We start from the raw sequence: 12,661 nt of genomic DNA, 5'->3' as shown, positions 1-12,661 counted from the left end.
TACAGTGCAGGGAAAAGTGATACAAACATTATAAGTTAGAAGAACATAAAAGGTTTTAAAATAATTCAGTATATTGTGCAAGATAGTGTAATTTTAAATGACTTGCACGATAAGAATATCAGCACAACAGATGACATGTGTTTTATTTGATCATTTGCATCGTACTTAAGAATATAACGTGTAACATACATACGAAAACTAAATAGTGTGTCCATAAACCACGATATCAACCAAATTTAAAGCCATATTGTAACCAGACTTTGACTGTTTTACATAAAAGCATGCAAATTCGAGGAAAAAGATTAATAGATGAAAATCAAGCAAGAGGGGATGGATTGTACAATTACAATAACCAAAATGGTTTTTAGAAACATCTTTGTTGTATGATGGCATCATTTCTTACTCGTAGAAGCATACAGATACAATGGAAAACAATAGTAAGCTATATACCTGCTCACCGGATGTTCGGCATACGATTAGCCATGTTAATTTTGCAATTATGCTTACATGGTTATACGCTGCCGGTGCCAACCCATATTATACTAAAAGTTCGTATCAATACGTTCCAGAAAGTTGCGTATGAACTCACGAATTGGTGTCCGAATGGTTCCCCAAATACAGAAAGGAATCAGGCAAGGCCAATGCTGGAGTCCATTTTTGTGTTTCCTTTACATAAATATTCTAAAGCACACAATTAAAAAATCATCTCATATTATGGCATGACGTTGCAATGTTCTATGTCAAATATATATTTATTTAATAAGAAATACACAACTTGACTAAGAAAATATGTGTTCAATAATTGCAATATATTTATTCATTAAAAAAATAAATTTGTTATATAAGAAATAAATTTATTAAAAAAACTAATATTTATAATGTTAGCAAATATACCGCATGTAAAAAATATTAACGTCCAATAAAATATTTATATGTGGTTAAAATAAAGATAGTGGGTGTAATAAGGATCATGTGATACTATCTACATCTTATAACAGCAGATTTGAATGGCTAAGGCAAAACAATATGGCAGCGCCCAATCACAGTGGGTTGATGAAAGGAGCTCATACTAGTCCGTCTACCCATAATATATCATAAGTATGGCTGGTTGAACTGATTTATTATGGCTAGATGGACTAAGGCAAGATGGACTAATATGAGCTCCTGTCACCAAGCCACTGTGATATTATTTCCAGGAATAACGTTGTAATCATGGACTGTGTAATATTGAATTTGGCGAGCCAATGAAATTCCTTGTTGTAATAAACCCGTTTTCCCATCATCCAAATTATACCAAATAATTTTTACCTCACACAAATTTATAGATACTGCATAAAACATAATTATACTGCATAGTAATATTTAAATGATCACGTGTTTTTAACATTTTTAGCCAATAAATATTTTTTGAACAAGCATTTGTTTTAAGATAAAGTCAATAAATATTTTTATTGACTAAATATAAGGCAACTATTGAACAAATATTTTGTTTTTAGTTCGTATATTTTATTAAATAATATATTTGACAGAATATTGCAGCGTTTGTCAAGGCACTCGTTAAAAGTATTAGACGTCAGTGTAGTTGTCCAATGCACGCCGACGACAAATGGTACTTCTTTCACTCACCAGAAAAAAATGGCCTGAACAAACTGATGAAGAATAGTTTTTCTATTTTTTCAAGGACAATATCAGTATGATGCTTGTAAAACAAACAAGGTTGAATTTAACGAATCAAAGCCGATGTTCCCACGTAGTGAACGATAGTCGTGTAGAAGAAACAAAACCAGGCATTTATGTGCATTTAGGGGTAAGTACGCTACAAGTATATGGACTTAAACAAGAATATAAAATATGCATGCAGTTGGTTATGAAAAACTTATTTCGGTCTGATATATTCATCAGATGTGCTGTGTTGTTGAAATATTTTATATACTTTATGAAGCTTAGAGATATTACTCCAACTTTTACAGCTTTCAAAAACTACATAGGTTTGCGATACATAATCGAACATAAAATTACACTCATGAATGACAAATTAACAGTCCACGGGCTAAAATGGCATGTATTAAAAGAAAAATTACATTTAAGCAACACCCTCTAGTACAGTCTCTTTTTTCTTTCTACGTTTTCGTAGTTTATTAATTCTTTATTTACTTGCTAATATTTATTTTTTTAGTTAAAAATTGATCTCTCTTTTTTTGTCTTTTCTTTTCTTTTCTTTTTTATCAGTTTGTTTAACAAATAAAAACGTCTATTCTTTTCTGTATAATAAACACCATATGTTATACATTACGTGTGTATGTGTTTAATTGTGTTGTGTAATGTGGAATATTTAATTATAACATTTTTTAGACAGTATGCGTGTTTTCCTGTCTATAAGAAATGAAATAACACCATGTATTATATGGAGGTTCAGTCAAATATATCGTAAGCAACTGAAATATTGAAGGACGGTGGCTCTTGCTTTGCGTTCTAAGTAATTCGTTATTGACGCTTCAATATTTTCTTCAGTACATGCAAATAAAATACACACGTGTATTTAAAAGCTTACATAACCGATATAAATATTTTCTTTCAAACACGGTGCCTCTGATTAAACACTGCATAGTGAATTTCAATTTAAATAAGTGTTTAACTAAATCTTTTTAAAAACTCTTATTTATTTATAATGCACTAATGCTTTAAAGTCACTCTAAAAAGTTCGTAGTAGTTCTTAGTAGCTCTTAGTGGCCTTTAGCATGACCCCTGTGCAACAAATGATAAACAAAACTACATGAAAAGACATAGCGATGCAAAGAGCGTATCAGTCTCTTTCTCTTATAAACAGCAGGTTTTGCTCTTTTCGTTTTGATTTTCAGTATAGCATGCTAACACAATTATCATCTCGGCATTTATTGTGTTGATGACGAAGTTTGTTGGTGTTGTTTTCTGGTTGTCACACAACCGTTACCCGAAACGTAATGTTTCTTAAAACTTAAAGTACTTGAAAGTTTTTTTTTAAATTTTGACACGAAACAAAATATGGCATCTGCATGAACAAGGCTGAAATCGACAACTTAATGTTGCTAATAACGTAAAAAGTATTTTGTTAGGAAAAATGGTTCATACTTTTTTATCCAAAAAGCTTTATAGGCATTTTAGCAATGACAAAATATTTGCAAAACAAACCAAAAATGTAAGTTACTGTACGCATCACTTGTTGTTTCGCCGGATTGTTTGGAGATGAATTCACGAGAAGAAGAGTCGATGCTATACATAATTCAATGATCTTAACAAAAGCCTACAAAAATGAATTAGTCTGTCCGTTTATTGCCTACTACACAACGGCTGAAATACATTTGTTCATACCATTGAGTCAATCTCATCATCGAATACCACTTGATAGGTCTACTATCCAACCGTTATAAGAACACTGGGTAACTTCATATTATTACATCTCTGATCATAGAGACACTATGTAAACAATGACTCAGTAAGCTATTGAACCCAATGGTGTTGTAATGGCAATTGTATTTGCCTTCTCTTGTTTGATTGGAAACCATCTTGTCCCAACTGAACAACAAAAATAGGAATTGAATGTACCAATGTATGGTTCGTTACTGGAAAATTGTTTTCAGGACAAGAGCTACAGAAAGAACTTTAGAATGAAGACAAGAAAAAAAAAGACATCGAAACGAAACAAAAGAAACAGAGAAAGACAAATACGATGCAAATAAGTGTATACCAGGTATAGGTAACATGGAAAACAAAGCGAAAGCTGTGATAAAAGTCTATTTCTTTTTCTTCAGAGGTGATATGTATGTTCAGGTAAACATAAGAGAATGGAAAAGAGAAGGTTCAACCCAGACAGACAATACATAGCAATCCATAGGCAGAATATGAGAGGTGAACAGAAAACGGTTCAGAGACCAGAGGATCAAGTAAGAAAGACAATACATAGACAGAATATGAGAGGTGACCAGAAAACGGCGCAAAGACCAGAGGATCAACCAAGAAAGACAATACATAGACAGAATATGAGAGGTGACCAGAAAACGGCGCAAAGACCAGAGGATCAACCAAGAAAGACACTACACATAGACAGAATATGAGAGGTGACCAGAAAACGGCGCAAAGACCAGAGGATCAACCAAGAAAGACAATACATAGGCAGAATATGAGAGGTGACCAGAAAACGGCGCAAAGACCAGAGGATCAACCAAGAAAGACAATACATAGACAGAATATGAGAGGTGACCAGAAAACGGCGCAAAGACCAGAGGATCAACCAAGAAAGACAATACATAGACAGAATATGAGAGGTGACCAGAAAACGGCGCAAATATCAGAGGATCAACCAAGAAAGACAATACATAGACAGAATATGAGAGGTGACCAGAAAACGGCGCAAAGACCAGAGGATCAACCAAGAAAGACAATACATAGACAGAATATGAGAGGTGACCAGAAAACGGCGCAAAGACCAGAGGATCAACCAAGAAAGACAATACATAGACAGAATATGAGAGGTGACCAGAAAACGGCGCAAAGACCAGAGGATCAACCAAGAAAGACAATGCATAGACAGAATATGAGAGGTGACCAGAAAACGGCGCAAAGACCAGAGGATCAACCAAGAAAGACAATACATAGACAGAATATGAGAGGTGACCAGAAAACGGCGCAAAGACCAGAGGATCAACCAAGAAAGACAATACATAGACAGAATATGAGAGGTGACCAGAAAACGGCGCAAAGACCAGAGGATCAACCAAGAAAGACAATACATAGACAGAATATGAGAGGTGACCAGAAAACGGCGCAAAGACCAGAGGATCAACCAAGAAAGACACTACACATAGACAGAATATGAGAGGTGACCAGAAAACGGCGCAAAGACCAGAGGATCAACCAAGAAAGACAATACATAGACAGAATATGAGAGGTGACCAGAAAACGGCGCAAAGACCAGAGGATCAACCAAGAAAGACAATACATAGACAGAATATGAGAGGTGACCAGAAAACGGCGCAAAGACCAGAGGATCAACCAAGAAAGACAATACATAGGCAGAATATGAGAGGTGAATAGAAAACGACTCAAAGACCAGAGGATCAAGCAAGAAAGACATAGGCAGAAAATGAGAGGTGACCAGAAAACGGCTCAGAAAAAAATATCAGTACAGAAAGAAAAAGACAAAGGCACACTATGATAATGAAGTGATAAAGCAATGGCTAACAAACAGAAAAACAATGATACGAAACAGTTAAGAAAATAATCACAATGTATAAATGATGAGCATACAATGAAATAATTAAAAACTATTTGTCTTGAGGTGTCTGTTTATGTTCGTTGATGACCACACATTATCTCTTACTTTACATCGCTTGAGAGTATAACTGCATACTGATACAGATGCATTTTTTTAAATACAAGAATTATTAATATTCATAGATGATCCAGAATTGCCATCTGATGCCCTATATATGTTTACCAAAAAATGGTTGATCGGTGCAATGGGTTTGAACTTAATTCATGTTCAACCAAATAAATCCCATTTACTGCCAATGATGTGTAACAAAGTGGATTTAAATTCTACATACCATGTCATTACCTGATACTCCAGCCCTCACTGGAGGTCTAGCTAAACAACTCACACTCGCAGTAGCATTAAGAGTTATGCATACTGCTTATTGATGGTTCAGGATGGGTTGACAAATAGGACACAATGAGTTATTGTTGTTGTTTGATTTTATCCTTAAACATGGGCGAAAAGTAGCCAAACAATTGCAACACTGATCAAACGTATTTCACCATCACCTAGAGTCCAGACATGACTAAAATATAAACAGAAAGCACGGAAATATCGAAATGTAGTTCAAGTATTTGGACACGAAGTAAGAGTGAATCGTGGTGTCATTCGTTTATAATTTCCTTTGCTGCTAGTTTGGACATCTCGCGCACAAAACACATGGAATGACATGAGATTAATCAGTTGTCAGTCTAATAGGAAAACTGTATTGTGGAGATTTCTATATTGTTCTTTGAAGCCTTTCATCAATTGCCTGGCTTTCTTTACATCTTTTTCTGGACACAAAATCAGAACTTGCAGTCGAACTGCTAACGCATTGAAATTAATGAGTGACTGTATTTTCCATTCAAGCAAAGCCCGTTACACTGAGATCAATACAATTGTTGAATATTTCATAACTTAATGTCGGGTCCTTTGTGCGGTATGACGAAGACATAAGTGCCCCTCCCCACCCCATTATGTAATTCAAAAAAACTGAAAGTATTGTTTTTACTTTCATGTTTTGCAAATCTGTCCACGTTGTACCCCGTCAGGTAACAAACATCGTTCCCAACGATTAACTTGTTTTTGAAGCGACAGCATTGAACAACAAAGGCGTGCCCACATCATGCAGCGTTTTTGTTCAATTAGGAAGTTTTACGTACTGCTGAAATTTAACCGACATATATGTATATGTATATGGTATCACGGTAAATCATTTGATTAAGCTCAAACTTTGCATGTCTGGAAATTTGGTTGTGATATTTGCCCGAATGACCTTAGGACAGTAGAGGTTACCCTCTGGCTACTGGAAACCCACCAGAAAACTCGCATGGTCTAAGGGAAAACCGTTCTTGAGTAATTGTGCCGACAACACTTGGTCTGCCGATCAACCATCCGTCAAATTGACCTACCGACCGACCTATAATGCCGATCATGCCTATCAAAGGGGGCATAATAAAACAGTTTCTCATTTAAAACAGAGAAAGAGAAATCCGTTGTTTAGCAGGTGAAGGAGAAAGCTGGATTACCTCCCATACGCCGTTGTATAATATAATGGTTTAGTCAGGATACGCACAACTCACAATACAAGGCTTCACGATTGAAAAAATCCTTTTCCTTAACATACAACAAGACTAGTAGACTTCTTTGTATTATTTAAGAGTATACATGTATACAAATAATCACGGGAATAGAGTTCGCATTCATCACATCTACATAATCTGTGTCTATTATGAACCAGACTGCTGTGATATGTTCAAACATATTGCTGTTTATGTATTGACCAGTATTGGGGTACAGCTCCAGATGAGGAGCAAATCGTTTTGATATAGTGCTTAAAGCTCTAAGATGTGAACAAATCTACCCGTCTTGCGTCTCTCTCTCTCTCTTTCTCTCTCTCTCCCCCCCCCCTCTCTCCCTCCCTCTCTCGCCCCCCCCCCCCCCCCCCCCTCTCTCTCTCTCTCTCTACGGGAATTCATCAGGGAACGATTTAATGCTACTGATAATCCAAGCAGTGTTTTAAAAAAGCTCACAGTAACTATGCTAAATGCAGCTCTGAACGCTATGTAAACACGTTTAAACAATGATTAGACATTACACCAGGAAATAGTAAAAACTCATGCTGAAAGTTGCGTGTATGTCAAGCATTTTTGACAACTTTATATGGCAGTTCCATTGTTTTACGTTAGACCAAAGTTCCCAAACAGAACCAATGTAGTTGTTCTTTAAATATGAGTCTTGATGGGCTCACTTCTTGTTGAGTATTTTCTTGGTAACACCCTCCCCCCGTAAAACCTTTATGAAAAATGGATTAATTGGCAACGTTTTAAATATTATTTTAGTGTCCAAACCATCGTGTGTTTGTTTACATGTTCTGCGTCGGACAAAGGAACAACTACCAAAAAGCGCATGGGTATATTCCATTTGTTTAATATAGGTAAATGTTCTGAAACACGACATTCATCGAGATCAAGTGTCATGGTTCTAACAAATGCAGTCAAAACTCTTTGACTCGATATCACTTGGCTCGATTTTCTCGTTAGGTCGATTTGGATAAAAAGGACCAATTGTTATTAACCTTTTTAAGTATTATCGATGGCTCGATATACGCGAGGCTCAAAGTATTCTTGCCGGTCCCTGGGATACCGAGGTAACGGGTTTCGACTATATTTGTAATCTGACTACACCATGGTCTAAGTACTTTCTTGTTGGACAACATCTTAACATGGTTTTATGTTACAGAAATTATAATCATACACAAACTGGACACAGCATGAGTCCTTGTACATGTACTAACATCGATTATCATATAAAAGTTAGCATCACCACACACTATACTAGTACCATGAAGCCTATAAATCTTATCAACCATGGAGTTCGTCTATGCATTTCAACGTATTCATCATATATAAACATGTATGTCGTTAATAGATGACATGTATAAACAAAACAAAACGAATGTATGGCTAATATCAATGCGGTCATTAACAGTTTAACAGTTTTTCTGTACAGAATACTCACTACACTTTTACCAACTTTTGGGATAAGGTCAATATTTCCGTAAGTGGTGATTGACGTCATATGCAATGTATTAAGCAAAAAAAGAGTACTGCTTTTTTAATTGGTGTTCTGCCAAACATACAATAGCAACGTCATTCAATGTATGTGTCACTCAAAAGACACAATTCCTCGAACAGTACATGTTGATATATTGCATTGTGCTTCACGTATTGATGATGACATAATTATAACAAACAAAAAGCGGCTCATAATATCATTTTTTTAAAACAATTATTCTTTTTATAATGTTTGCTACACAGCCGCGATTTGTCTCAACTCAATTAGTTTATCTGCATCCAATTTAATTTTCATCGAAGTGTTGGTAAATCGAGTAAGCCTGCCCTGTGTTTGAACGTCTCGATATTTCCATAAAATATTCATCCTAAAACTTCTAAGGTATCTTGCTAAAATGACATAATTGGCCAATCAGAATCTCGAAATATTACCATTCGAATACGCGACATAATAATGGCTGGGGCAAGAGATGATCTTATTAGAATGTTGTTGTGTTTTTTTTAAAATAAGGCGATTTTGACCTCGTTTTAACGAGATGACTATGCCGTTTTAACTAGTTACGAAGTCGTTTAAACGAGGTGCGTAAGTCGTTATAATGAGATAAAAAATAACACGTACATGTATGTCACCTTTATGGCACCGTAGTGTACAGTACAGTAGCTTTCACTCTATGTATTTATTGTAATTCATTATTTGTTGGTGATATGTTTTAAGATTTAACGATTATTAAGAAACATGTAAAATGCGTACTGTTTAAACGATAGCGAAATTTAACATAGCTCCGTTGGAGCCATTGGCGTTCAGAAATATTTGCCGATGTTTTCCATGTAACCATTTTAATTGATTCCCATTGTGATTCAAATGTTTCTTTCTAGGTGGTCTGTACAACGCCATTTTCTTTATAACTTCATTTATTCTCTCTCCATTATTTCAATTCTATTCTAGTCTTGTTACCGTTATTAGCCCACGAAAATTCTAATTGAATCTAGATGTAAGAATGGTAAAATCAAATCGATAATTAAATCTGACAAGTGTCATTACAGTTTAAATGGTTAAGGGTTCTTTCGGCGCCCTCGATTGGAAGGCCAAGAGCTCTTGATGCCGCGCTTCCAAGGGCTTCTTAGAGTCCATTGTATGGGCTCTATTTGGGCGCTGCGGGCTCCACTACCGTGCGGGTTCACAAAATAAGCTCAGGGTAGCGTCGTTTTTGGACAGAAGTGGCGAGAAACATGTCATCTGTTGTAGTTTGGACGATGTGTCTGTCTTGAAAGTGAGCAAATGTTGACTGTGTACGTTCACATCCAGATGCTGTATGTGAATAACGTTCAACGCTTCAGTGCCAGAACGAGTAACTATCCTTTATACAAATTCTCAACATCGATATATGTACATGTTCATAGCAGAAATATGTACATGTTCGTAGCAGATATATGTACATGTTCGTTGCAGATATTTGTATACAAATATTAAAATCATTATTTAAAAGAATAAAATCAATTTTAAAAGAATGGCTGCATATGTTAAGGACGAGTTAACGTTTTAATGTTATTAAGGAATATAAACTTCGACGAATAGTTGTTAACTTTAAGGAAATATTACTCATAAGGCATATCTGAGATCCTCTGTATATAAGGTTCATGCTGTTTTAAACGATTGGAAAAGCAGGGTTTTACAAACATGAACTTCGCAAACTTGGCTATATAATTGGGCTGCGATTACTTTATGGTGTACATCACATCACGTCGGTTCGACATCGTGTGTTAACAATATGTTGACATGCTTTGAAAAAAAAACTAATCAGATTTAGAAACTTGATGCTTCTAAAAACCAAAGCATGACAAAGACATGAAGCAGGCTCTAGATAATCTTGTTGTCTTTAAGTATTGACACGTTTTCTTGAAAATGCAGTCAACAGTATTTTTTTAGACATCGAAAGGGGTAATTTAGTTTAGAAAATGTTTCTGCAGTAAAAGAAAAACCCACATTTCCTGAGATCGATGTTTATATATTTACAAGACTAAGGAATTTGTTCTATACTAGATGAATGTCTTATGTTTGTCAAGTAAGAATACAATACACACAGAAGCGTCACGAATCGTAAATTGATTTAGTTATATATAATACCGACTACCTAGGTTTTTCGCACACTATACATGCTTTTCTAATGAGAAAGTCGGGTAGGACTTATATACTATTGTTTATGCGTATATACTCCTCTTTTTCCACATTTCAGTGATTCTGAATATACTTTGACATGCAATAGATATAGATCATAAATCAAATATGAGGCACAAAACAGGATATTTTCCAGGGAGATTTGAACACAATATAAAGATGCACATGGTATAAGCAAAGACGTAGAAATGGTAAAGTCACCTGTAACGTACCACACAAAAAATACCATAAAATATCTACGTTGTTCAAGGCAAAGACAAGACTGTAGATAGTAAACACTTGTACAATTGTATACATGTAAATATTTGTAAATATTGTGTTTGTCCCCATGGGCCGTATGGCATTTTGAATATAAAATAAACCATCTTCTTCTATAATAAAGAGATTAGTTGCTTGTTTCAGTGTCAGACCGAGTGAGCAGCAAATGCTATATTTCACGAGTGACGTCAACACGATTGTAATATTTACTAGGTGAAGTATATTTCGATCTTAAACAGAAACTAACATTTTCTTTTTTCTTTTTATTATATGTTTAAACAAATAATTTAAGATGGCCACTGTTCGAGACTCTGGTCTGTTGCGGGGGGTAGCCATTGTTCGAGATTCTGGTCTGTTGCGGGGGATAGCCACTGTTCGAGATTCTCGTCTGTTGCGGGGGGTAGCCACTGTTCGAGACTCTGGTCTGTTGCGGGGGGTAGCCACTGTTCGAGATTCTCGTCTGTTGCGGGGGGTAGCCACTGTTCGAGACTCTGGTCTGTTGCGGGGGTAGCCACTGTTCGAGACTCTGGTCTGTTGCGGGGGGTAGCCACTGTTCGAGATTCTCGTCTGTTGCGGGGGGTAGCCACTGTTCGAGACTCTGGTCTGTTGCGGGGGGTAGCCACTGTTCGAGACTCTGGTCTGTTGCGGGGGGTAGCCACTGTTCGAGACTCTGGTCTGTTGCGGGGGGGGGGGGGTAGCCACTGTTCGAGACTCTGGTCTGTTGCGGGGGGTAGCCACTGTTCGAGACTCTGGTCTGTTGCGGGGGTAGCCACTGTTCGAGACTCTCGTCTGTTGCGAGGAAAAAAAATCACGGCCATGTGCTGTAATGAGGTTTAAAGAAAGCTTATTTGGGATTCGTTACTTGATATAAGTTGTTAACGTTGTTATGCATATTATAACATTAATAGCAATAAACAGTGTCAATTCATTTTAAGAATTTCTACTGTAAAAAACTGTAGAAGTCTTGCCACTTGAACTTGGCAATGTCGGGCACCGCCACTGTATAAGCTTGGGTCTGAATTATCGATTTTCGTTAAGATATCCTGGCCACTGGCTGTAACATAGAGCTGCTACTAGTTATGAAAGTTAAACAAGTAATGCTATTGAAGTATGATAATTCATGTTTTAGTTTAGATACAAATTAAAAGCATCGTAAAACTGCGATAATACTGATACAAACTATTTAAGGGACAAGGCACCAGTTTGTCCAAAAATCGGCAAATGCAGTAATTCCTCAAAACAAGCTTAGAATTGTCAATGCGAGCTAGTTGAAGGCCGATCATTTTACACGATTGAAAGAATAAACATAACAATTTATGTTGCTGTTTCATCTGACTTTTCCCGTTTAAAAATAGCACATAATGATTTCCCAGTTTAAATCATATCTGTTTATGAGTAAAGATATATACTGAAGCTATTTTTAACTTACTGGGATTTACGTGTTAGACCAACCAGTAAATTTCGATTTGGAAATATGCACAATAAAAGCAAAATATGTATGTGTCGTAGGCGGTTTGATACAGCAGTAAATAAAATTTAAGGCGTTCTACACAACGATATCAATTTTATGTAAGATTTTCATATTTTCTTTTGTTCTTGCAATTGTTTTCCCCCGGTGTCTAGTCCCTTTACTAACATTGTATGTTTACAGTACTATTTAGAAATCATTTGTATATATAACTGTTTATTGCAATAATCCATATTATCACTTGTGTTATTGCACTTTTGTATATGTATATGCGGTTCGCATTCCAAATAAAAGGAATAAAAAAATATATATCAATCTATCTGCGCACGCTCCCATCCGATTTGAAAACGAGAGCTGGCTTAAATTTTAAAGGAGTAAAATATATTAAATTGTTATTTCACTGTTTGATTTTT

At 35.9% G+C, this 12,661-nt stretch overlaps 1 protein-coding gene across 1 annotated transcript; it reads left to right on the top strand.

Annotated features, from left to right (window-relative positions):
• The first annotated feature begins 4,087 nt into the window (after positions 1-4,087).
• Positions 4,088-4,852, top strand: LOC128210592 (activating signal cointegrator 1 complex subunit 2 homolog). The gene has a single exon (XM_052914943.1). It carries the CDS (start codon positions 4,088-4,090, stop codon positions 4,850-4,852), a length of 765 nt encoding a protein of 254 aa, XP_052770903.1.
• Positions 4,853-12,661: the final 7,809 nt, after the last annotated feature.

Source organism: Mya arenaria, chromosome 12, assembly GCF_026914265.1.
Source record: "Mya arenaria isolate MELC-2E11 chromosome 12, ASM2691426v1".
Lineage (NCBI taxonomy): Eukaryota > Metazoa > Mollusca > Bivalvia > Myida > Myidae > Mya > Mya arenaria.
Note: the sequence above shows the minus strand (reverse complement) of the source record. Positions and strands in the feature narration are given on the sequence as shown.

Bases quoted from the DNA above. Each gene is read 5' to 3' on its own strand.
- LOC128210592 (XM_052914943.1), top strand. From the start codon at position 4,088: ATGAGAGGTGACCAGAAAACGGCGCAAAGACCAGAGGATCAACCAAGA.